This window comes from Myotis myotis, unplaced genomic scaffold (genome assembly GCF_014108235.1).
Source record: "Myotis myotis isolate mMyoMyo1 unplaced genomic scaffold, mMyoMyo1.p scaffold_m19_p_29, whole genome shotgun sequence".
Taxonomy (NCBI): Eukaryota; Metazoa; Chordata; class Mammalia; order Chiroptera; family Vespertilionidae; genus Myotis; species Myotis myotis.
The window spans coordinates 1,696,470-1,723,158 of record NW_023416334.1 but is presented as its reverse complement, the minus strand read 5'-3'; the positions used below and the strand labels follow the sequence as shown (position 1 = coordinate 1,723,158).

Here is a 26,689-nt window from a genome sequence, read left to right as displayed (position 1 = left end):
TATGTGATTTTTACCTTAATTTTTTTAAAGTCTATACATCAGCCCTGGCCGGCTTGGCTCAGTGGATAGAGCGTCGGCCTGCGGACTGAAAGGTCCCAGGTTCGGTTCCAGTCAAGGGCATGTACCTTGGTTGTGGGCACATCCCCAGTAGGAGGTGTGCAAGAGGCAGCTGATCGATGTTTCTTTCTCATTGATGTTTCTAACTCTCTATCCCTCTCCCCTCTTCTAAGAAATCAATAAAATATCTTAAAAAAAAAAAAGTCTATACATCACAGAAAAATAAATTACTAAATTTTAATTAATTCAGCCTTTTCACAAATGTTTGAAAAGCTGTTTGGAATGTTTATATTCCAAAGTGAGGCAGTTTACTGTGGCTTTCTCATGGACGATGCGAGGCCTGTGACGCAGCTTCTTGAAGGAAGCGTGTGCGGCACAGCCCTGGCTGCACAGCCCGGGCTGCACGGGGCAGCTCTAAGAACGCGGCACACCATGCTCGTCACAAGTGCAACCTAAGTCACAGTCTAACTGCCCTTCCTCATCTACAACAGAAAACCACTGCTCATAACCCTCCTAAGTCAACAGCTCAGTACGTGCAAGTTCTCCACCCTTCAACATTAACAGTCCACGGGGCCAGGAGGGAGGTACCGATGCTTTCCTGCATCCCACAGGACTCAACAATGATCCAGCGAGCAAAGGTGTTCAATTGTGGAAAATAAGTTTAAAAGAGATTTTTTAGGAAAAAATATTTTATTCCTTCCTACATTTGATTTTGTTCTTTCCCTCTCCAACAGAGTGGCTTTTCCAGAAAACATTGGTATATGAGACCCTCTTAGCCCAAATACTACCCTGCGTACTGTATTACTGACTCATCAGTTACTCGGGGCTACATGTGACTCTCAGAACTGCCCCATTTGGATGCCTCAGGGTGTTGTCGTTTTGTAAAATGTCACCTTTTAACACATACCAATAGTGGCCACTGGGCTGGATACAACTCTGTTAATAAATTACTGAGTTCAAGGCAGCAAACAACTACAAAGAATATTTGCTAATATTATAAATGCCAGAGGGGAAGATCAACAACAAGCAGCTGCCAGTCTGGGAGAGAGGGAAGTGCTAGGTTGGGATTCCCCAGACCTGGATGACTTTGGTAAAATAAATATGACTGGTGGTCACAGATTGGGGTTGAAAAAGAAAGAAAAACTAATCATCATCACTTAATAAATGAAGTTTGCAAACAATCTGTTAAACTGCCAGTCCATGAAATAAAAATAAGGGACACCAGTGAACTACTGGGGTTGAAACCAGAACACCGGGGATCTGATGGAGGGCTGATCCCTGGGTGTGGATGGAGGAGTGCTCAGTCGTGAGCTCCCACCTACCTCTTGGCTGAGGCTGGAGACTTGGCTACAATCACTGCATTCCTGTAATCCGGGATCTGTGACAGAGAGGCCAGGGATTACTGCCATGACTCCATAAGGCTATGCACACCAACACTCAACAGTCAATGGAAAGGAACGGTGCAGCGCTAGCCTGTGTTTCAGTGGTTAGATCATGGGCCCGAGCATGGAAAGGTCATGGGTTCAATTCCCAGGTCGAGGTACATACTGGAGGCAACCAGTCCAGTCCATGCGTCTCTCCCACATAGATGTCTCTCTCTCCCTCCCCTCCTTCTACTCTCTCTGAAAAAGCAGTGAAAAAAAATATTCTCAGGTGAGGATTAACAAACAAAAAAGGAACAGTGCATCGGACTCAAAAATGAATTTTGGTCATTTGAAAATTTTCCAAGAAGATAAAAGTCCAAAGCAAATTTCTCCTTTGGAAAACGAAGAAACACCTACCTAGCAAAATACTATTTTTCATTTGTGTGTGTGTATTTTCTCAGGAAAAAATATTATTAAGAAATAAGCCTCACAGACCTCTTTGAAGAAAAAACTCCGGCTAATTGGTGATTAGCTCACGTCTATGTGCCAGCAAATACTGATAATATGGTATAAAGACATTTTTATAGTCAGTCTCAGGAAGTTGTCATTTCATATTGCCAGGATGATATCCATCCAATATGAACCCAAGGGACTGTACTGTAATTGTCAAGTTCCAAATTAGTGCATCCAAACAAAGGACTATTTACCATATTTTAGTCATATAGTGAAGAAATCAATTGGTTAAAGACAATCAGTCCAGTGCTGTTTTATAAGGACACTAGAGGCCTGATGCACGAAATTCATGCAAGAGTAGGCCTGCCTTCCTTCCCCCGGCTGCCAGCACCGGCTTCCCTGGGGCACCCAGGACCCAGGCTTCCCTCAGCTGCCAGTAGGCACCAGAGACCCGGGCTTCCCTCGCAGCGTCCAGAAGGTTGTCTGGAAGGATGTCTGGAAGGACGTCAGTCTAATTAACATATTACACTTTTATTATTATAGAAGATTAAGAGCCCTTACAAAAACAACTAAAATATCAGTGTGCTCTGGAGTCAATAAAGTTTAACACTTGAAGTGATCTATGCTAGTGAGAATATATTAAAGATATACCTATTATCAACTTCTGAGAGTTTAGAAGGCAGAATTATTTTTAAGCTGAGCAGTAGTTTACTTTATATAAACAGAGAGGAAGGGACAGGGAGATAGAAACATCAATAATGAGAGAGAATCACTGATTGGCTGGGGATCAAGTCCACAACCCAGGCATGTGCCCTGATGGGGAATCAAACCATGACCTCCTGGTTCATAGGCTAATGCTCAATCACTAAGCCACACCAGCCGGGCTCTTTTAATTTATTTATTTTTATTGGGAAGGGAGGGAGGAAGAGAGAGACAGGGAGGGAGTGGGAGGGGGAGGGAAGGGGGGAGAGAGAAAAAGAGACAGTGATCAACTGCCTCCCCATGCCACCTACTGGGGATCAAGCCCACAACCTGGACATGTGTCCTGAATGGGAATTGAAGGAGAAACCTTTTGGTGCACAGGATGACACTCAACAACTGAGTCACACTGGCCAGAACACAGTATTTATTTCTGACTTCATCTTGGCAATATTTTATGTTCTTAAAATTTAATCACTTCATTAAGTTATATACCAGAAATTTCATTCAAATAAATCCCCACAGCTTTTCTCACAATTATGCCAGTTCAATAAATTTTAATATAAGCACTTAAAATAATCACTAGCACCTTGTACAATTCTTAGCACATGGGAAGCACTAAGTAATAAATGCTTAGTAAACAAACAAACAACTGATTAATTCTGAAGAAGGCTCTATTATAGATATATCCAGCATAACCACATGGATCTTATGTCCTTCAGGAAGGCCTAATTTATCTAACACTGTCAGTGAGTAAGGTAGCAAAAAAAATATTTAAATTTAGGCACTTTTCTTATTTTTGCTAGAAATCTTTCTAAACTAGTTTATGTACTTCCTTGCCTTATCAAACATGATCAAATCCAACCGAGAGGAAATAACCAAGGAAACAGTAAAGAAAGGACTTGTCAATAAAAATAGGTCTATTTTCTCCACAAAAGTTAAAGCAGAAAAACATATTTATAAAGAAAAAACAAGCTGCTATGAAAAAGAAATCCAGGTGGAAGTGATTATGGTCCAAAAAAAACCCAGTCACTGAGCTACAGACACAACTGAATAACAAACCTGGGAGATCAGGCCACAGAATTTTCCCACAATGAGGGATATAAGAACACAAACTTGAAGAAAAAGAGTTAAACAATATAGAGACTATACATAACAGTTTCCCAAAGAATTTTTAAAAAAAGGATGAAATATTTAAATTATAAAGAAAAGGATTCCCAAAGAATGAAAGGGACCCACTGAATATCTAGAGAAATCGGTGGGAAAAAAGATCTACCCCAGACATACCTGCTGAAATTCCAAAATCACGGCAAGAAAATAAAACACTATTTTATTTTATTTTATTTTATTTTTTAAATACATTTTTATTGATTTCAGAGAGGAAGGGAGAGGGAGAGAGAGAGAGAAGCATCAATGACCAGAGAGAATCATTGATGGGCTGCCTCCTGCACACCCCCTACTAGGGATTGAGCCCGCAACCTGGGCATGTGCCCTCACTAAGAATTGAACAATGACCTCCTTGGTTCATAGGTCGACACTCAAGCGCTGAGCCACACCGGCCAGGAGAAAACACTATTTTAGATGGAGAAAATTCTGTCCCTTCCCCGCCCCCCAGAAAAAGCCTCCCCCATGATAAGATGCTCAACCATACTAGATACCAGGGGAGTAAAAAATTCAAGGAAGGTTGTTTTGTCCATTAAATTAGCAAAATTAAGGCCCAGGGAAACAGGTACTATCATAGCACTGCTACTGGAAGTATAAATTAATACAGCCTCTTCATATAATTGCAATTTTTACAATATCTATTAAATACTAAGCTTTCAGAAAATTGTAATTTTTGCAGTATCTACTTAAAAAATTTTAAATGTAGACTAGTGGCCTGGTACACAAATTCATGCTCATTGAAAGGAAATTAATTAGAAGAAATATTTTAATATCACTCTTAGCCCTTTCTCTATAATAGAAGTGTCAACCAAATTCACAATCGACAAGGACAGATGGAAACACAAACACGCATGTGATTGGCACCAGCGAGAGCTTTATATGTATCACACATGCGCAAGTCAACTTAGCCTTTTGCAGATATAGAACAAACTTGCTTAATTAGACCTGCTTTCTGATGTAGCTAAACTTTTTCCAGCCCAGTGAAGCACAACTTCTCTTCCAGGTAATTATCAGCAACACAGCAGTAAATATCAGCACGAAGCAGATTATTGTAGATCACGCAGGGAGAACAAAGGGTAAAATATGTAACTGCAGCCGTGTTGGACTACATTCTACGCAGTGAGAAAACCTGAAATCATTTTCAAGGTCCACCATTTCTTACTTCTTTTCAGTTGGGTCAAGTTCCTAAGCTTTCTAAATCTCCATTTTTCCAGCTAATGAAAAGAAAATAGAATTCTACTGAGTCTATCTACCTACTCCAGGACTTCTGTGAGGATCACATGAGGAGAGGCATGGGAAAACACTTCACAGACATTTGGTTAAAGCGTAAACTGTTTCCACCTGGCTATAAAGCAAGCCATGTTCCTGGGCTGAAGAAAATGCAAGGAAGCTAGTCGCTAGGGAGAGGAAGCCGGGCATTGCTACTTGATGTCATTACCTGGACGGAGGGAAGGACACTTAGCATATTAGCCTTTTATATAGATAGAATGTGATAACAGCAGCACAGTAAGTCTTTTTCAGTAGTCAAAATGGATGAACTGTGTCCTCACTTGCTTGGGCATCCTCCCATGCACTGAAAAGTTGCTAGTTTGATTCCTGTCAGGGCACATGCCCAGGCTGCAGGCTTGATCAATGTTTCACTCTCACATCAATATTTCTTTCTCTCTCTCTCTCTGTCCCTCTCTCCCCCCATCCCTTTCTCTCTCTGTAAAATCAATAAACTATTCTTAAAAAAAAAAAAAGATAAACTGTGACACAATATGGCTGAATCTTAATAATGAAACATGAAGTGAAAAATTCCCAAAAGATTACACAGTTTGATTCTTTTTGATAAAGTTTAAAAATATACTTTTTGTGTTTTAAATAACAAATACTGTATATATCTCTATATATGGACGAGATAAAACTATATAATAAGGAAATTGGGAGAAAGATGAATCAAGATTCAGGATGATGGTTTCCTCAGGTGGGGGAGGCAGGGAGTGGACCAGAGAAGGACCTCATGAGATGATTCTAAGTTGTTATGATGATTTTAATTTACTTGCTGGATGGTAGTGTCATGGATGGTGACTACTGTAACTGGACAGAAAGAGAAGGTAGAAAGATGGATACATAAAAGAGGGCCTGGACCACACATGGACAATGATGAGAGTGAGTTATCATAATCATGTGTAGTCCAATCCTAAGTACCTGAGGTCCAAAAGAAGAAAAAGCAATCTTAAGAACTTTGCAAAAGAAATATGTTAAAGATTAAGAATTTTAAAACATGGTGAGTTACATTTCTAAAGTAAACAGTACTTTAAGCAGAATATATCAAGTTTTAATCCTTTATGGACAACCCAAGGACATGGAAATGTCTTTCAACTTTAAAAAGAACATTAAAATAAAATAGTTTGAGCTAGCTTACCTCTTCTTGAATATACTGTAATAAGAAGGGAGAAGCTCTTAAATTATCAACAGGAATATTGAAGAAGCCCTGAATTTCCTTTTGGTGTAAATCCATAGTAATAAGATGAGTCAGACCTTTGAAAATAAAGCAGACACAAGCACAGAACTAGTTTATGTGTTGAACTGCACTGTATGAAATTAGTACTATATAAAATAAGTTGCACTGTATGAAATAAGTACAATATAAAATAGGATACTATATGTGATAAATTACGATTAAAAATTGCTCTCATCAAAACAAATTCAGCATCTTTATATCAGATATTTTAGTATGAGATTGGGAGATAACAGGATAAATAAAAACTGGTCTGTCCCTGGTTTCTGGCACCCAACTCCTAACCCCTGTGAGTTGCTAAGTGAAAAGAGCTAGGAGCCTCTGTTGTTCTGATGAGGTGACCCTGGGTGGGCCCCTGGCTGGCTCCTGGCTGGGGCGCTGGTCACCGGAAAGACCAGCCAGGATTAGAAACTTGGGATTTTCAGCCCCGCCCCCACATCTCCAGAGAGGGGAGAGGAGTTAGAAATGGAGTTAATGATTGATTATGCCTATGGGGAAGCTCCATGAAATCCCAATATCATAGGTAGCGGAGACTTTCCAAGTTGGTGAACAGGTGGAGGCGCTGGGCAGAGTGGCAAACCCTGAGGGCATCGAAGCTCCATGCCCCTTAGTCCCACATACCCTGCCCTACACACCTTTTCCATCTGTATGGTCATCTGTATCCTTAACTTTTTATAATAAGTTGGTAAACAGTAAGTAAACTGCTTTCTTAAATTCCCTGAGCTGCTCTAACAAATTAATGGAATCTGAGAGAAGATGGGGGAAACCTCAGTTTTATAGCCAATTGGTGTGAAGCACAGGTAACAACCTCAACTAGCAACTGGCATCTGCAAGGGGTGGGCCAGTTTTGTGAGGCTGAGCCCTTAATCTGTGGGATTAGACAGTATCTCCAGGTAGATAATGTCAGAATTTAGTTAAATTGTAGGCTCCTAGCTGATGTCATGGCGAATTGCTAGGTTTAGGGAAAAACTACACAGTTAGTGACCAAAAGTGTCAGAAGCGAAGTGTTCCGTGTGAGCAGGAAAGGAGTCACACAAGAGGAAAAGAATCAGAGAACTGGGTTTTTCCCTACTCAAGAGGGAAAGACCGTACATTTTTTTTTATTTCAGAGAGGAAGGGAGAGGGAGAGAGAGATAGAAACATCAATGATAAGAGAGAATCATCGGTCAGCTGCCTCCTGAACACCCCCTATTGGGAACGAGCCAGCAACCTGGGCATGTGCCCTGATGGGAAATGAACCTTCACCTTCTGGTTCTTGGTCGACACGCAACCACTGAGCCACCGCAGCAGAGTTCAATATAATTTTTAAACAAAGAATTTAGGAAAAAATAAATTGTTCTCGTTACCTTTGTGTTTTGGGGACTTGGAAACAGCAAAGAATTTTCTCATCAATTAGTTAACTTTCAAAGCTGTATCAGCCCTGGCCAGTGTAGCTAGTGGCTGGGCACTGTCCCGTGCACTGAAAGGTTGCTGGTTCGACTCCCTGTGGAGGCATAAGCCTGGGTTGTAGGCTGGGTTCCCGGGAGGGGCAGTGATTGATGTTTCTCACATCGATGTGTGTGTTTTTCTCTCTCCCTCTCCCTTCTCTAACAAAACAAAACAAAAAAATCATAAAAAAACCTTTAAAAATAAATGAAATTAAAACTATCACTTTTTTTACTCTGTTTAGCATTCCAATATAGTCTTAAAAATGCTTTACAATTTCTAAGGTAAAAATAAAACTCTCAGGATCCCAATTAATTATCAAATATCTGCCATTCTTACCAGCTTTACACATCATTGAAGCCAGCAATTTGGAAACAATGGAGCCTCTTTTTCTCATCTTGCACTGCTTGCTGTAAGGGAAGTAGGGGATCACACCAATAATGCTTTTGGCACAAGAGGTCTTACACGCATATACCATGATCAGGAGCTCCATGATGGTGGTGTTCACATCCCTGTAACCCAAAAGACAGGTCCCAGCAAGGAACGTAAGACAGAGGATAATATCTTCCTGTCCCAACCAAGTATCAGCAATGTGCTCTCCATGCCGCTACCAAGGCTTAAGGCTCAAGGGAGATAGAAATAAACCAATAACTTCCTCTCTCCTCCACCAGCTCCCCCCACATGCCCTCTCAGCCAATGATCCTACTTCCTTTTTCACTGAGGAAAGAGCTGCCAGGGGCTCCCACCACCATGTGCATTTATACCCGAGAAGTCCGCCTGCCTTCAGCCATCAGTGAGAGACGAATTTTCCACACCACAGTTACTCTAAAATCAGCCCTCCAAATTACAATAATCCCCACCCTCTCTTGCCTATACCAGCAATTCTCTCTTCTGCCTCCGTCATCAGTTTGTTACTACACTCACAAGCTCATGCCATCAGCCTGTCCTGTAAACACTATTGTTTTTTCCATTAAAAACAAGGACTCATGACCACGTTCCCCTCTACCCCATTCCTTACTGCCCTGTGCATTAGGTCTCAAGAGTTGTCGACACTCGCTATCTCATTCATCTACTCTCATTCTCTCCCAAACATATTCCAATCCAAGTCATCAATGACCTCCACATGGCTAGTAAATCACCACGTCAATGCTGTCCTTCTCTCGCCTGACCCGCCAGCGGCATCACACACAGCTGCTCCCCCCTCTCCCTGCTACTCTGGACTCACTCGGCTTCTGGACTCCCTGTTCTCCTCCTACACTACCTGGTTTCTTTTGCTGATTTCTCTTCTCCTTAACTTCTGACCCAAATGCTCATTCATTTGTCCTCTTCTCCTACTCTCTCTCCTCATCCTTCGGGCTTTTCATCCAATTTCACAGCTTTATAAATACTGAAGACTCTCAAATGTATAGGCCCAGTCCAAGCTTCTCAACTCCAACTGCTACTTGACGATTCCACTTGAATGTCTGTTAAGACATCTCAAAACTTAACATACCCCAAACGAAACTGCTCTTTGCCCCCAAAGCCTGCTTCATCATAAAATCCTTTGCGAACTCAATTGATGGCAACATTATTCCTCTAATTTACACAGGACAAAAGCCTCAGTGGCATCCTTAACTGCTCCCCTATCCAGAAAGCACCCCACCACTCCACTGCTGCCCTGGGCCTGCCACTCTCCCTCCTCAGCGGGGACTCTGACAGCCGGCCACCACAGGTCTCCTCCCCCACAGTCCCTCTGCAGTCCATTCTCCACAGAATACATCTAGGCATGACAATGAGTCAGGTCATGCACCACTCTGCTCGAGACCCAGAAAGGCTTCCATTGTGCCCACGTCCCTATCATGGCTCCCTGGCCCCTTCATGCTGTGCTCCTCACCCACTTCTCTGCTGTCCACTCCTACTCCATGCCCCTCTCAGTCTGGCCGCACTCCACAACTTGTCAATGCTGATTCCCACTGACGGCCTTCACCTTCTAAGTGCACCCGGCTCTCCTCCCCAGCTAGCCACCTAATTTACTTCCTCACCTTCTTCCAGTTCTTGCCAAATGTCAATTTTTAAAAATATATTTTTATTGATTTCAGAGAGGAAGGGGAAGGAAGAGAGACAGAAACATCAATGATGAGAGAGAATCATCAATCGCTGCCTCCTCTACACCCCCCTGGGGATCGAGCCTGAAACCCAGACATGTGCCCTGACCTCGAATCAAAGCATGATCTCCTAGTTCATAGGGCAACGCTCAACCACTGAACCACACTGGCTGGGCAAATGTCAATTTTTAATAAGGCCTACCCTGCAAGCCCTTTCTATACCCTCACCACCATGACTCCCAATTCCGTGCCATGCTATTTTGGCGTTTTTCCCCATAGCACTCATCGACTTCTGACAAAATAAATAAAATCTACTTACTTATTATGTAACTTGCAAGTCGTAGAATATACAGGGTGAGGCAAAAGTAGGTCTACAGTTGTGCGTACATGAAACAGAGCTTATCCACTAGTTACTGTGTTATTGTCCATAGGAACAACTGTAAACCTACTTTTGCCTCACCCTGTATACTCCATGAGAATGAGGATCTTTACCTGTTTTAGTCTTAATGCATCTCACCTGTAACAGTGACAAGCATCTTCAATAAATATTTGTTAAAAAGTAACGAGTAGAAACATATCCTTTGGGTGAGCAGGTGTTCTGCTAATATCTAACAACAAGCCTGACATCTGCAGTTAAAGTGGACTTTTAGAAGAGTGTTCTACGTGAAAGGGTAAGAGTAGAGAAATCAACAGTGAGTGTAAAGTTACAACGAGGTTCCCAAACTATGCTCCCAGGAGCACCATTTTTCTGTGAGCTGGTACAAAGCTTTCCATCACTAAACTTAAATAATGAACTTGTTTGAAAAGTTAACACACAGAATTTTCTTAATTTAAGAACGTTCTAGTCTGTACTAAAATAAAGGATAAGCTGTATCTGACAATACAAATCTCAACGTTAACTATCTCACAGGACTTTATAAAGAACATGATGTCCAGCTTTCTGCAACCTGGGCAAGAGTAAGAAGAGCTGAATTAACACAAGCCTACCGCACAGTTCAGAACAATGCAAAATGAGACAGAGAGAAAATGAAGGAGATGGCTGTGGCTAGAGGACCAAGAAACTGATAAAAGGCAGGAAGAGAGTAAGTGTTAAAAATAAGTAAAAGAAAATAAACAGGACTTGAATTCGAGAATTACAGGAGTCACCCTTCTGAAGTCCTGAATTCTAAGTCCAATTTAGCCTTCAGTGCCTCTTGGGAAACATAGCCAATCTCTGTGCATTTATACAAGTCGACTCACACTTGTCTCTGGGTAGATAAAAGTACTGAAAACAGCCAGGAGCCAGAGCAACATAAACTGTTCTGTGCTCTGCATTTCCCCACCCGCCGCTGGAGGGTGAGGAGGTTCTATTATCCTTCAGAGCCTTTACCCTAGGGCTGGAGAACCTTTTCCTGCCCAGGGCCATTTGGATATTTATAACATCATTTGCTTAATATAAATGTATGTTGCTATGAACAAAGCTCCTAGATTTATTGAATTTTGAGTACCACCTGCAGGTGCCTTGGCAGGGCCAGACCGAATGATTTTACGGGTCTTATATGGCCCGAGGGACAGACAGTCCCCACCCCTGCTCTACTCCACTGCAGTAGCCCCACGGCCCCCATCCTCAGTGTCTCTTTCTGTGGTTTGTTACCCTCAGTCAACCATGGTAGGAAAATACTAAATGGAAAATTCCAGGAATAAACAATTGATGAGTTTTAAATTGTGTGCCATTTTGCATTGCTGTCCAGCTCCCTCCCACCTGGGACATTAATTATCCCATATGCTGCATATGACATCTGCCCGGTAGTCGCTCAGTAAGCTGTCTTGGTTATCAAATCAGTTACCAGAGACAGAGAGAGATACCACATTCCCATAATTTTATTATAGTACTAGAGGCCTGGTGCATGACATTTGTGCACTCAGGGGGGGTCCCTCAGTCCAGCCTGCGCCCTCTCCCAGTCTGGGAGCCTCGGGGGATGTCAGACTGCTGCAGAGGTAGGAGAGGCTCCCGCCACCGCCACTGTACTCACCAGCCGTGAGCCTGGCATCTGGCTGAGCAACGCTCCCCCTGTGGAAGCCCACTGCCCACCAGGAGGCAACTCCTGCATTGAGCATCTGCCCTCTGGTGGTCAATGTGCATCATAGTGACCATTCTGCTGTCCAGTCGATTTACATATTAGCCTTTTATTATATAGGACTAGAGGCCTGGTGCACAAAAATTTGTGCACTCAGGGGGGAGGAGGGTCCCTCAGCCTGGGCTGTGCTCTCTCGCAGTCTGGGACCCCTCGGGAGATAACGACCTGCTGGCTTAGGCCTGCTCCCGGGTGGCAGAGGACAGGCCCAATCCCTAGGTGCAGCCCCTGGTCGGGCTCAGAGCAGGGCCAATTGGGGAGTTGGGGCGCCGCCCCATCATGCACAGAGCAGGGCAGATTGGGAGGTTGTGATGCCACCCTCAGTCACACTCAGGGTAGGGTCAATTGGGGGGTTGGGGCACCGCCCCCTGTCACACTCAAGGCAGGGTCGATGGGGAGGTTGCGGCGCCACCCCCTGTCACGCACAGAGCAGGGCCAATCAGGGGGTTGGGGCGCTGCCCCCGTCACACACAGAGCAGGGCCCATCAGGGGGTTCGGGCACCGCCCTCTATCACCCACAGAGCAGGGCCGATCAGGGGGTTGGGGCGCCGCCACTCTCACACTCAGGGCAGGGCCGATGGGGAGGTTATGGCTCTACCCCATCACACACAGAGCAGGGCCCGTGGGGGGGAGAGGGGGGTTGGGGAGCTCCCCCCTATCAGGCACACAGCAGGGCTGCTCAGGGGGTTGGGGCCCCGCCCCCTGTCACACACAGAGCCGCAGGGCAATCAGGGGGTTCGGGCGCTGCCCCCTGTCATGCTGATCCCGGTGCCGGGAGGCATATTACCCTTTTACTATATAGGGTAGAGGCCTGGTGCATGGGTGGGGCCGGCTGGTTTGCCCTGAAGGGTGTCCTGGATCAGGGTGGGGGTCCCCACTGGGGTGCCTGGCCAGTCTGGGTGAGGGGCTAAGGGCTGTTTTCAGGCTGGGAGTGACTGAAGTTCCCAACCGCTCCTTTTTTTCTTTTTTTTTTTATTCTGGGCCAGCTTTACCTTGAGGCTTGGCTCCAGCTCTTAGGCCTCTGCGCTGAAAGTAGGTTTCTGGCCTTTGCTTACAATGTTGTGAATCTGCTGGCTGAAGTCCGGCGGTATTTGTTACAATGTTTCTTAAACTGCCTGCTCAGAGGCCTGCAGTCGCAGGCGGGGAATGTTGGTTTCCTCCAACGATCCTCAGTCACTGAGGCAAGCAAGCCTCATGTTAGTTTCAAGCTGCCTGGCTACCAGCCGCTATCTTGGCTGACAGTTAATTTGCGTATCTCGCTGATTAGCCAATGAAAAGGGTAGCGGTCGTACGCCAATTACCATGTTTCTCTTTTATTAGTGTAGATGATTATAATTGCTCTATTGTATTATTGTTGTTAATATCTTACTGTACCTAATTTATAAACTAAACTTTATCACAGATATGTATGTATGCATAGGAAGAACAGAGCATATATAGGACTCAGTTTTAGGCATCCACTGGGGGTCTTGGAATGTACCCGCTGGATAACTGTGGGACTACTGTACTTGGTTACACATAAAGGCAGCAGTTAAGTCAGAAAAATAAGCGGAGTAAAATACCAGTTTTAAAATTATCTTAATTTTTCCTGTCTAACCGACTCTTATTCTGAACATTCACGCCCAAACAGAAACCCAGAAAGCAACAATGCTTCTGTTGGGTTAGTACTTACTTTGAAACAGTTTGAATGATGAAAACATCTTTTCCCCTCACGGACTCTTGAATTTGTACTCTTGTTTCTAGAAAGAAAAGGAAAAAAAGAGGGGAGGGGTAAAGAAGGTATATAATTTATGTTTTTGAAAATACACAAAAAATTTCAACATTTTCCAATGTTACAAAATATGGAAATTAAAACTGTTATAGAAGAGATTAGTTTTAGATGCTACAAAACCGTAATAAGCATACTGCCATTAGCTACACTTTTTAAACATAATTACATTTCTGACTTGAAACCAGTCAACTTACCCTCCCACTTCTTGTGTATAAGCAGAAAGTGCTGTACCACTCTGAGCACAGTATCTTTATAGGAAACTAGAGGCCCAGTGCAATAAATTCGTGCACTCGGATGGGGGTTCTCTCAGCCTGGCCTGCGCCCTCTCACAGTCTGGGAGCCCGCAGGGGATGTCCGACTAATGGCTGAATCCACAGTGAGCAGGCCTAAGCCATCAGTCGGACATCCTTAGGGCTGCTGCAGAGGTGGGAGAGGTTCCCGCCACCAGCACTGCACTCGCCAGCTGTGAGCCCAGCTTCTGGATGAGCAGCGCTCCCACTGTGGGAGTACACTGACCACCAGGGGGCAGCGCATGGGTTGAGCATCTGCCCCCTGGTGGTCCATGCACATCATAGCGACTGGTTGTTCTGCTGTTCAGTCGATTTGCATTTTAGCCTTTTATTATATAGGATTATATACTCATTCACTTAACCACAACAAGGAAGAACTTACTAGGAACAAAATGTTATAATAATAACAATAAATAAAGTCCAATACTCTACTTTCAAAAAATTTGTGATCAGCCAGAAGAAAACAATTAGACAAACCCAGAACGGAACAAAACAGCCTCTTCAAAAAGTCAATGTCATAGGAAGAAAAAAGGAAAGGTGAGGAATTGATGTAGACTAGAAGAAACTAAAGAGATATTAAAAACACAGTGCTTAAAAAAAATAAAAAAAGAAATAAAAACACAGTGTTTGAACCATGAATCCCAGTTTGAAAAATAAAACAAAACACAGCGAGAAAAGGCTCTTTAGGTCAAGCAGGGAATCTTGAAAATAGACTAGACTTTAGATGACTAGAGATAAAGTCCTTACTCTTCGCAGATGCATGCCCAAGTACAGAGGTTAAGTGTCTTGATGTCTGCAACTTACTTCTACACATTCATATTCACATAGCAAAATGTGAAATGTGAATCTAGGTGGTAGAATCTAGGTGCTATTCTTTCAAATTTTTTATGTTTGAACATTTTCATTTAAAATGTTGGGAAAAAACAGAATACATTTTAAAACGGAGCGTGGTACCATAGGAAAAAAATGAGCTTTAGAGCCAGAGAAACCTGGAACCAAATACTGCCCCTGCTACTTCCGAGCCTTCCTACCTAACATCATTCCTGAACTCAGTTCTTCAAAACCTAGTAATAGGAAGGAGTCCATAAGTGCTATTCCCACTTGCCTTCCCAACAAACACCAAGTATTCTCTCTCCCCTCTTTCGTGAACCTGGAGGGTGGGCCAACCTCCTCCTGAGTCTTCCACCACTAGCTCTCCCCTGGACCCTCCCTTCCAAACTAGACAAAGGACATCCTTCCCTTTAGCAGCATTATCTTCTCCAAATTTTCCCTGCATATTTTCTTCAATTACACTTTTTACCTATTGAAGCCACATGAGGCAACTTGGAAGAGTGGAAAGAGGAGGCAGTAATGAAGAAATAAATGGGGAAGAGAAAATTTGTGCCTTTTCATCAACGTCTGTTTTAAGTTCCATAATATGTAAGTATTTGACCAAATACTACAGTGGAAAAGGAGAGGGAACTAATATTTACTGAGTACCTGCACTATGCAAAGAGCTGTGTTCGGCACACAATTATCCCATTTAGTCCTCAAACACTCCTAATCACTTGCAGTTTAGAAAGGTTATATAAATTGCCAAGGATAAGCTGTCTGACTCTCAAGCCCATGCAAGCTGCCCATAGCCCCTGCTAGAATACAGAAAATAGATGCTTTTTACAACTTGAGATGTTTATGCAATAGCGTAAATCAATTAGCAAAAAGCATTTCTTTTTGTTGTTATTATTAATCCTCACCCAAGGATATTTTTCCACTGATTTTTAGAGCAAGTGGAAGGGTGGGGGTGGGGGGGGGATAGAGAGAGGAAAACATCAATATGAGAGAGACACATCGATTGGTTGCCTCCTGCACGCATCCCCATCAGGGCGGGAACTGAACCTGCATCACAGGTACATGACCTTGACCAGGGCATTGAATCCTGGCCAGGGCAGCAAAAAGCATTTCTTAACAGGATTTCATGAAGTCTAACTGATGACAGCTTACATGGAGGTAAAGAATAACAACCAATTAGTATGTGGCCACACAGGATTTACTCATCCTGCCTAAGGTGACATAAATTTAACCAACAACTGAAATAATGTTTCCATTCACTTGACCAGTCAGCTCACATATCTATGCAGTTTTTATTAAAATGAGGTCTAAGAAGTGGCATTCAGGCCCTCAGATGTGACTTGCTCCAGGGTTCTACATCTAGTTGGTGTTAGTAGGAGCTAAAACACCACTCTCGCCCACCTTGCCTACATGACTTCCTGCTCATGGAACTAACTGGGCACTAAGTCTAATTGTTATAATAGTGGAGGATGAAGGACTGAGGCAGTATGTCATATTCTGTAAAAAGGTCAATGTTACGCATGTCAAAGATAGCTCACCTCGGTTAGGTTCCTGGTAAACCTGCACTTTGCCCATTTCCACCCCCAGCCGCCTAGAGAAGAGAAAGGGAGGAAAAGCTGAAAAGGTAATAGAATAGACTCAACATCTTTACTATCTAAGGATGATTCATAAATTAATAAAAATAAAACAGAGGTATTCTCATTATAAAATTTAAACTTAATATTAAACTATACTGTCACTCCCATTACCTAACCCCTCACCCTCCACCCCATGCCTACCCAGGTGACGTAGTTCTTTTCTGCCTGCCTCCCTGACCATTTCCTCGTGCTCTCTACACTCCCCAAATTCCCGAGATACACCAACTCCTGCTGCTCACTACTGGGCTCTGAATCTGCTGCTCCTCTGCCTGCTGGGCTCTGCCCCAGACCTTCATCCCGTGACTCATTCAGGTTCTCAATTCACGTATCATCCCCTCCGTTTACAAGGCACCTGAGCACCCAAGCAAAAGCAGAACAGCCTTCCCATCACTCCTTTCACTGTGTGTTTCCATAGCATTTATCACCACCTAAAATTATCATGTTTATTTTGCTGACTTGCTTCTTGTCTGGACCCCTACTAAATGTAAGGGAGGATTTTGACTGGCTGTTCAGTTAAGCCCCAATATCAATACCTAAAATAACTAAAATTATGTTGAACTATAATCTATAAACTATTTTTGTACAGTATCCACTTCACTGTTCTTTATACTCAAATATTCTATATGAAGCCCTAACTATCCCTGGCGCCCACAAGGCACTCAATCAATGTCTGCTGAATGAATGTACAGGGTGTTATGATAGTTTATAAAAAGGTTAGCCCTAATATATATACAGATGACATGCAGATTATCTGCTATCAAGTTTAACCATCAGTGCTCATCTGATTATAAAATGAAACCATCACATAATACAAATTTTAATGGTATGATTATAACTTACTCAGCAATTTTCTTTGAAAGCTCCATACATGATGAATTAGAATTTGCTGAAAACAGCACCAGGCCTCCTTTGGTTATGTTCATCTTGGTTTCTAATTCAGTTGGCGCCACACAAAACATCAAAACCTTCTTGGTTTTCCAATTCTCAGAGCCTAAAAGGATATAAAATATATCAACTGCCATATGACATTAAACACACCTGAATGGATTTTCTTAATAACAAAATGACTTCAGCTGAAGAAAATTAGTTTTCATCATAATGAAGTCTTTTATGTTAAATATTTGTGGACAAATAAAAAGACCATTTAGATTTTAGGGTTCTAGATTTATGAAAATATGTTACCACATGGTTGAATTAGTTTTCATGACCACTGGGAATAAATGATAAACTTACAAGAAAGGTGGAGCTGAAGAGCTCAGTGTTTTACTGTTTGCTGCTTAAAGTCAATTATGGACAACCTCCTTTTATTCTCTGACAACAAAATTCCTCCTGGATTAACACATAGAAAAATGGCAGAGCCATTAGCAAGGACATGGACTGATTGATCCTTAAACAATAAGCAAGTGACATCTATGCCTAGCTTACCTGTGTTATCTGCTCACCCTAAAACCTCCCCCGGCCTTGCAGCTGCCTCAGATGCCTACGTCAGGTCTAAAACTGACCCTGTTATCTGCATTTTCCTCTAGCACAGTGGTTCTCTACCTTCTGGCCCTTTAAATACAGTTCCTCATGTTGTGACCCAACCATAAAATTACTTTCGTTGCTACTTCATAACCGTAATGTTGCTACTGTTATGAATCGTAATGTAAATATCTGATATGCAGGATGGTCTTGGGCGACCCCTGTGAAAGGTCGTTCGACCGCCAAAGGGGTCGCGACCCACAGGTTGAGAACCACTGCTCTAGCAGAACACAAGGTTGACCATGTAACAACTTTGCAGGGAAGTGAAGTGACCTTGCAAATGACAGGCAATGTGCCCAAACAGAAGGTCATGGAGCTGAGGTTCTAACCCATTGCCATTAGAGTTCCCTTCTACCTTCACTCTCTGGGCTGAGTACATGCAACAGCCACACTCTAGTAGGCCATGGGGGATGGGGACACCTTCCCAGCATGCCCACTGCAGTCTGCAGTTGTTTGTTTACTTGGGATGGCTCTGGGAAGGCTGGTGGAGATTATGAAAGGGCTGAAGCCACACAGATCTTATGCTTAAACTTGAATTACACAAGTAATATACAAACACATTCTCCTTGTAAAAAAACACACAGAAATAGCCCTAGCCTGTTGCTCTGTGGTTAGAGCATTGGCCTGCGGACCAAAGGGTGAAGGGCTTGATTCTGGTTAAAGGCAGTACCTCCGTTGCCCAATCCTGGTAGGGGCGGTACGGGAGGCCATCAATCGATGTGTTTCTCTAATGTCGGAAGTTTCCCTCTCTCTCTCCCACTCCCTTTAGAAATCAATGGAAAAAATATCCTCCGGTGAGGATTAAAAATATAAATACAAACAGAAGTATGACAGTGAAGGCTACAGTCACCAGCCCCAATCCCAGGTTCCTTCCCACCCACCTCCCCAGTTCTTCTTAGTGTGGTATGGACACCATCAGGCCTTTTTCACACATTCACAAACGTGACCCCCATAAAATATATGTGTAAAAAATACATTTCTAACATAAAAAGGTATTGTACAAATCTACCTATAATTTGCTTTTACATTAAACAATAAAATCTGACAATCCAGGTTAGAAAATAGTCTTTTAACTACTGCTAGTATTCTATGGTGCAGATATGCCAAATTTTGCTGGTTACCATCCTGAACAGGCCTCCTGGTACCCATGCGCATGCCTTTGCAGTAACTGCAAGCAGGGAACCACACAGTAATGGGCGAGTGCAAATGATGGTCCCACACACACTGCCCTCTTAAGGGATTCCAAATGGGAAATATGGGGCATTACAATGAATTCACCTAAAGCCTCCAGATTACAAAAAGAAACATATGCACAACTGACCAAAGCCCTAAAGAGACCAAGGTGGACCACCGGTGTCTGCCATGGAAAACAGCTTTGGGCTCTCGGGTTCTTGCTTCTAAGATGACCAAGAAAAGAAGGAACAATGGTTATGCCAAAAATAGCCATAGCCTTGTGCAGCTTACTCACTGCACCAACTGCACCTGATGCGTGCCCAAGGGCAAGGCCATTAAGAAGTTTGTCATTCAGCTGGGCAGGCATGGCTCGACCTATGAACCAAGAAGTCGCAATTTGATTCCTGGTTGAGCAGGATGTGAGCTCCATCCCAAGTAGGGGGTGTTAGCCAATTAATGATTCCCTCTCATCACTGGTGTTTCTATCTCTCTCTTCTTCTCCCTTCCTCTCTGAAATCAATAAAAATATATTCTTTTAAAAAAAGGGAAGAAAATCGCTGTGAAGCAGGATCAGCAAACCACAGGCCATATCAGGTCCCTCCAAAAATTATTTCTGTAAAAAAACTGTAACAGAATACAGCCACACTCGATGTTTACAAATTGTCTATGGATACAATGGTAGCGTTGAATATAGGCTAAAATATTTATTATCTGGCCCTCTACAGTAAAAGTTTGCTTACCCTTGCTTAATGGCATAGTGTAGGGCAGAGTGGCTGTAATAAAGGAAAGAAAGAAATATTTAATGACCAACAGTCAAGAGTTGGAAGAGATCTTGGGTATGTTCTACCACCACCTCTCAACCAATATATGTCTGTTCTGTGTTTAGGAACAGAGGGTACAGGTCTGGAAAAGGAAACTACAACAAAACTCATTCTCCTGTAGGTGTAAATACAGGCTTTGGGGTCAAATGTATGTTTGCATCTTGGCTACTACTTCCCCTTAACTCACTGTGCTTTGCATAAGTGACTTAGCCTTTCTTAGCCTCAGTTCCCTCATCTACACAACTGTGAATACTGACCTCACTGGATAACTGTAAAACTCATTCCTGTACAGCACTTACAGTGCCCCGCACATATGATATGCTTGGTAAATGGAAGCTACCTATGAATCAACTTACAATATTTTGGTTACCTACAAAACAAGTACAGTAATAGGCATGAAGTGGCCATCTTTTTACATTCCCCCAACCTTCAAATATGAAGCTTCTTAAAGTATAACAGCATTTTTAAGAGGACTTGGAACACTTAGAACAAAAGTATCGGAGCGATAGGAAGAGATCTGAGAGGTGGTTCAGCCCAATTACAGGACTCCTGCCAAAGAGCCACACACAGATGCTTGACCAGCCCCTAGAGCCGATGCCCACATGCTGAGCAGCCCGTCCATGCCCAATTCTTCCTTTCAACACACCAAGACTCCCCTCTGCAGCCCCCGCACTGGTCCTTGTCCTTGAAAATTTACAGGAAGCATCACATTTCTTTGCCACAGGACAGTCCACACCATCTCTCAGGATGGCTCTCTTCTCTGGGTATTCCCTTCTCCAAAGTATTTCCTTACCCGAGCCTTGCCTTATCTGTGATGGTTTAAATGCCCTTCATTACTCTGACTGTGGTCTCTGAGGTTGCAGTCTTCAGATACGAAGTTTCCATATCAAAACCTAACCTAATCCACCCTCAAAATGGCACAGGCAGGGAGTCCAACTGGAAATGGTGACCAATAGTCATTTTCTGTGACTATTCATTTCATCTGTTCAAAAATAAGGGCTGAAGCTAGAAATTCAAGTAGCTCTGTACCAAGCTTCTAAAAACAGGGAGTTTTTCAAATTTTCCTTAAAAACATGACAATCACCAGAATGAGGCTAGCAAAAGGTTCACTAAATTGGCAAATTGGCTTTAGTATGAAAGGGAGAGGAAAGAAAACACTCCCAGACTTCCGGTTAAGATGGCAACATAGGAAAACTCTGTGCTTGCCTCCTCCCACAACCACATCAGAATTACAAATGAATTATAGAACCATCACTGAGAGCCACCTGGAGATGAACTGAACAGAATTCCTGTAACTGAGGACAGACAGAAGCTACGTTGAGATGGTAGAAGTGGGGGGGAGATACAGAATGGGCAGGTCCCAAACCCACAATGTGGCGATTAAGAATTCGGAGGGCTGCCCAGCTGGTGTGGCTTAGAGGTTGAGAGCCGACCTATGAACCAAGAGGTCATGGCTCGAATCCCAGTCAGGGTACATGTCAGGGTTGCAGGCTTGATCCCCAGGAGGGGTCATGCAGGAGACAGCCAATCAATGACTCTCTCTCATCATTGATGTTTCTGTCTCTCCTTCTCTCTTCCTCTCTGAAATCAATAAAAAATACATTTAAAAACAATAATTCAGAGGGCTATGTTGGCTGTGAAGGTGCCCCCCTTAGGACCAAGGGTCCCAGACCCACACTGGGCTCCCCAAACTGGGCATCAGTGCTGATAAGAGGAGTTGCCAGAACATCTGGCTGTAAAAACTAGTGTGGGGATTGCATCTGAGAAAGACAAAGGGCTGCTAGAGACCAAGGCACATTTTTGTTGCTGTTAATCCTTACTGGTGTGTATTTTTCCATTGATTTTTAGAAAGAGTAGAAGTGAGGGGGAGAGACATCTATGTGAGAGAGAGACACCGATTGTTTGCCTCCCGTAAGCGCCCTGACCAGGAACTGGCTGGGGATAGAGCCTTGAACTGAAGTATGTGCCCTTGCCCAAAATCAAACCCGCAACCTTTCAGTCTGTGGGCTGACACTCTAACCATTGAGCCAAACTGGCTAGGGCAAAATACTTCTCTTAAAGGGAGTGCACCCAGACTCACTCATGCACAAACCCACTCTAAGCTTCAGTGCAAAGGCAGTAGCTTGAAAAGTTCCAGGGACATGGGAGCAACTAAATTCACTAACTTCAAGGCCGGGGCTGGAGGGGCAGCTCTCAACTGGGATGAAAGTGCTGGCAGGCACCATTGTTCCTTTCTGGAATTCTCCCACAACAGAGCCAGCAGGTGCAGGCTGTCAATTAACCAGGCTAACACCGTTCCCCCACCCCTAGTGATTCCACGAGACCCCAGCAGACCCAAATCACCAGCCCAGCCCAACCTCTTCCATAGCTCCTCCACACAAGCGGTCTGCCTCAGCTCCCGCTGCAGACTTTCCCAAAATCATTGAAAGATCCACAAACCCCAAACAAGCAGCAACCAAACTTGACGTGCCTTCCAGCACTTACTTATGCAGCCCTAAGGCCAGCAATACTCATATCCGAAAAAATAGACTTTAAAATGAAGGCCATCACAAGAGAAAACAAAGGTCAGTCACTGCATAATACTAAAGGGATCGATCCAACGAGAGGATATAACACTGGTAAACATATATGCACCCAATATAGGAGCAACTAAATATATTTTTTAAAAAAACAACTTCTAGAGGGCTTTAACGGAGAGATCGACAACAATGCAGTCACAGTAGGGGACTTTAACACCCCTTTGACTTCACTGGATAGATCTTCCAGACAAAAACTTAACAAGGAAACAGAGACTCTAAAGGACACACTGGATCAGATGGATTTAATTGACATTTATAGAACATTTCACCCCAAAGCTGCAGAATATACGTTCTTCTCAAGTGCACATGGATCATTCACAAAGATAGACCACATGTTAGGACACAAAACAAGTCTCTACAAGTTCAAGAAGACTGAAATCATATCAAGCATCTTCTTATATCACATAGAATGAAATTAAAAATCAACTACAGTAAAAACATTCAAACACATGGATGCTAAATAGCATGTTATTAAACAACTAGAGGCCCGGTGCACGAAATTCATGCGGGGGGGGGGGGGGCGCGGCGGGGTGGGGAGTGAGAAGTCCCTCAGCCGGACCTGCATCCTCTCGCAGTCTGGGAGCACTAGGGGAATGTCCAACTGCTGGCTTAGGCCCACTCTTTAGTGCTGCCACGGTGATGGGAGAGTCTCCTGCCACTGCCACTGCGCTTACCAGCCATGAGCCCAGATTCAGGCTGAACGGCGCTCCCCCTGTGGGAGTGCACTGACTAACAGGGGGCAGCTCCTGCATAGACAGTCTGCCCCTGGTGGTCAGTGCGCATCATAGTGACCGGTTGTTCCACTGTTTGGTCGATTTGCATATTAGCCTTTTATTATATAGGATGAATGGGTTACCAATGAGATCAAGAAAGAAATCAAAAACTTCTGGGAAACAAATGAAAATGAACACACAACAACCCAAAATCTCTGGGAAACAGCAAAAGCAGTCCTGAGAGGGAAGGTCATAGCCTACAGCTATACCTCAAAAAAAAAACAACAAGAAAAATCAATAATAAACTATTTAACCCTACAACTTCAAGAACTTTTTTTTTTTTTAAATATATTTTATTGATTTTCCACAGAGAGGAAGGGAGAGAGACAGAGAGCTAGAAACATCGATGAGAGAGAAACATCGATCAGCCGCCTCCCGCACATCCCCCACTGGGGATATGCCCGCAACCCAGGCACATGCCCTTGACCGGAATCGAACCTGGGACCCTTCAGTCCGCCGGCCGACGCTCCATCCACTGAGCCAAACCGGCTTCGGCAAACTTCAAGAACTTGAAAGAGAACAAGAAGAGCCAAGATTAAGTAGAAGGAAGGAAATAATAAAGATTAGAACAGAAATAAATAACATAGAGACTAAAAAAACAATACAAAAAAAAATCAATGAAACCAAGACCTGGTTCTTTGAAAGGATAAACAAAATTGATAAACTGTTAGCCAGACTCATCAAGAAACAAAGAGAGAGGACCCAAATAAATAAAATCTGTAAAGAAAGTGGAGAAGTAACCACTGACACCACAGAAATACAAAGGACTGTAAGAAAATACTATGAACAATTATATGCCAACAAGCTGGACAATGTGGATGAAATGGACAAATTCCTAGAAAAATACAATCTCCCAAAACTGAATCAGGAGGAATCAGAAAAACCTGAATAGGCCAACAACAACCAATGAAATAGAAGCAGTAATCAAAAAAAAATCCCCCAAACAAAAGCCCAGGTCTGGATGGCTTCACAAGCGAGTTTTACCAAACATTTAAAGAAGAACTAACACGTATACTCCTCAAACTATTTCAGAAAATCCAAGAGGAAGGAACACTTCCAAACTCTTTTTCTGAGGCCAGCATTATCCTAATTCCAAAACCAAATAAAGACACTACAAAGAAAGAGAATTACAAGCCAATATCCCTGATGGACATAGATGCTAAAATCCTCAACAAAATATTAGCAAATCACATCCCGAAATATATTAAAAAGATCATACACCATGATCAAGTGTGATTTATTCCAGGGATGCAAGGCTGGTACAATATTCGCAAATCAATTACGTGATACATCACATAAACAAATTGAAAAACAAAAATCACATGATCATATCAATAGATGCAGAAAAAGCATTTAACAAAATCCAACAACTATGTTTAGAAAAACTCTCAGCAAAGTGGGAAAGAGGGAGCATTTCTCAACATGATAAAGGCCATATATGACAAACCTACAGCCAACATTATACTCAGTGGGCAAAAACTAAAACCATTTCCCCTAAGAACAGGAACAAGACAGGGATGCCCACTTTCACCACTCCTGTTTGACACACTACTGGAAGTACTAGCCATAGCGATCAGACAAGAAAAAGAAATAAAAGGTATCCAAATTGGAAAAGAAGTAAAACTGTCATTATTCACAGATGATATGATATTGTACACAGAAACCCTAAAGACTTCATCAAAAAACTACTAGACTTAATAAATGAATTCGGCAATGTAGCAAGATACAGAATAAACACCCAGATATCTATGGCTTTTTTACACACCAATAATGAACTCACAGAGAAACTAAAAAAAAAAAAAAAAAAAAAATCCCATTTACCACTGCAACAAAAAAATTAAGATATCAAGGAATAAACTTAACTAAGGAGGTAAAAGACCTGTACTGGAAAATGACAGGATGTTGAAAAAAGAGATAGAGGAAGACATAAACAAATGGAAGAATATACTGTGTTCATGGATTGGTAGAATCAACATCATTAAAATGTCCATACTACCCAAAGCAATCTATATAGATTCAATGCAATCCCCATTAAGATACCAAGGGCATATTTCACAGACCTAGAACAAACTCTCCAAAAATTCATATGGAATTTAAAAAAAAACAACAAAAAAAAAAACGATGGCCCCAAGCCCTAGCCAGTTTGGCTCAATGAATAGAGCATTGGCCTGCAGACTGAAGGGTCCCAGGTTCGATTCCAGTCTGGATTGTGGGCTCGATCCCCAGTAGGGGGTGTGCAGGAGACAGCCAATCAATGATTCTCTCTCATCATTGATGTTTCAATCTCTCTCTCTCTCCCCCCCCTTCCTCTCTCTGAAATCAATAAAAATATATTTAAAAACAAACTAACAAAAAGACCCCAAATAGCCACAGCAATCCTGAGAAAGAAGAACAATATTGGAGGGGTCACAATACCAGATATCAAGCTATATTACAAAGCCACTGTTCTCAAAGCTGCCTGGTACTAGCACAAGAACAGACATATAGACTAATGGAACAGAACAGAGAACCTAGAAATGGACCCAAGCCATTATGCTCAATTAATATTTGACAAAGGAGACAAGAGCATACAATGGAGTCAAGACAGGCTCTTCAATAAATGGTATTGGGAAAATTGGACACATACATGCAAAAAAATGAAACTAGACCACCAACTTACACCATACACAGAAATAAACTCAAAATGAATAAAGGACTAAACGTAAGACAGGAAACCATAAAAAGCTTAGAAGAATCCATAGGCAGCAAAATATCAGACATATGTCATAGCAATTATTTTTTTCTTTTTTAAAAAATATATTTTATTGATTTTTTTTACAGAGAGGAAGGGAGAGGGACAGAGTTAGAAACAGCGATGAGACCCTGACCGGAATCAAACCTGGAACCTTTCAGTGTGCAGGCCGGAGCTCTATCCACTGAGCCAAACCGGTGCAGTGGTTCTCAACCTTCCTAATGCCGCGACCCTTTAATACAAGTTCCTCATGTTGTGGTGACCCCCCAACCATAAAATTATTTTCGTTGCTACTTCATAACTGTAATCTTGCTACTGCTATGAATCGTAATGTAAATATCTGATACGCTATATGTGTTTTCCGCTGGTCGCGACCCACAGGTTGAGAACCGCTGGTAGGGCCATAGCAATTATCATTACCGATATAGCTCCTAGGACAATGGAAACTAAGGCGAAAATAAACAAATGGGACTACCTCACAATAAGAAGCTTCAGCAAAGCAAAAGAAACCATCAACGAAACAACACGAAAGCCCACTGCATGGGAGAACATGTTTGCCAATGTTATCTCCAATAAGGGTTTAATCTCCAAAATTTACAGAGAATTCATACAACTTAACAAAAGGAAGATAAACAATCCAATCAGAAAATGGGCAAAGGATCTAAATAGACACTTTTCAAAAGAGGACCTACAGAAGGCCAA

The 26,689-nt window shown here is 42.7% G+C and overlaps 1 protein-coding gene across 10 annotated transcripts in view; it reads right to left on the bottom strand.

Annotated features, from left to right (window-relative positions):
- PRPSAP2 (phosphoribosyl pyrophosphate synthetase associated protein 2) overlaps window positions 1-26,689 on the bottom strand; it is a 61,867-nt gene that overhangs the window by 30,511 nt on the left and 4,667 nt on the right. For 2 of the 10 annotated variants that reach the window (XM_036296368.1, XM_036296376.1), the window contains exons 2-9: window positions 19,232-19,307; window positions 17,623-17,718; window positions 17,230-17,380; window positions 16,291-16,343; window positions 13,536-13,602; window positions 8,005-8,177; window positions 6,145-6,260; window positions 1,380-1,435 (exon numbers count right to left, since the gene is read on the bottom strand). In XM_036296368.1, the coding sequence (XP_036152261.1) occupies window positions 1,380-1,435; window positions 6,145-6,260; window positions 8,005-8,177; window positions 13,536-13,602; window positions 16,291-16,343; window positions 17,230-17,348 (584 nt within the window). In that variant the 5' untranslated portion in view covers window positions 17,349-17,380; window positions 17,623-17,718; window positions 19,232-19,307. Of the gene's footprint in view, window positions 1-1,379; window positions 1,436-6,144; window positions 6,261-8,004; window positions 8,178-13,535; window positions 13,603-16,290; window positions 16,369-17,229; window positions 17,381-17,622; window positions 17,719-19,231; window positions 19,308-19,823; window positions 19,857-26,689 lie in introns of those variants that run through there. The other 8 variants (XM_036296369.1, XM_036296372.1, XM_036296370.1 and 5 more) reach the window with 7 other exon arrangements.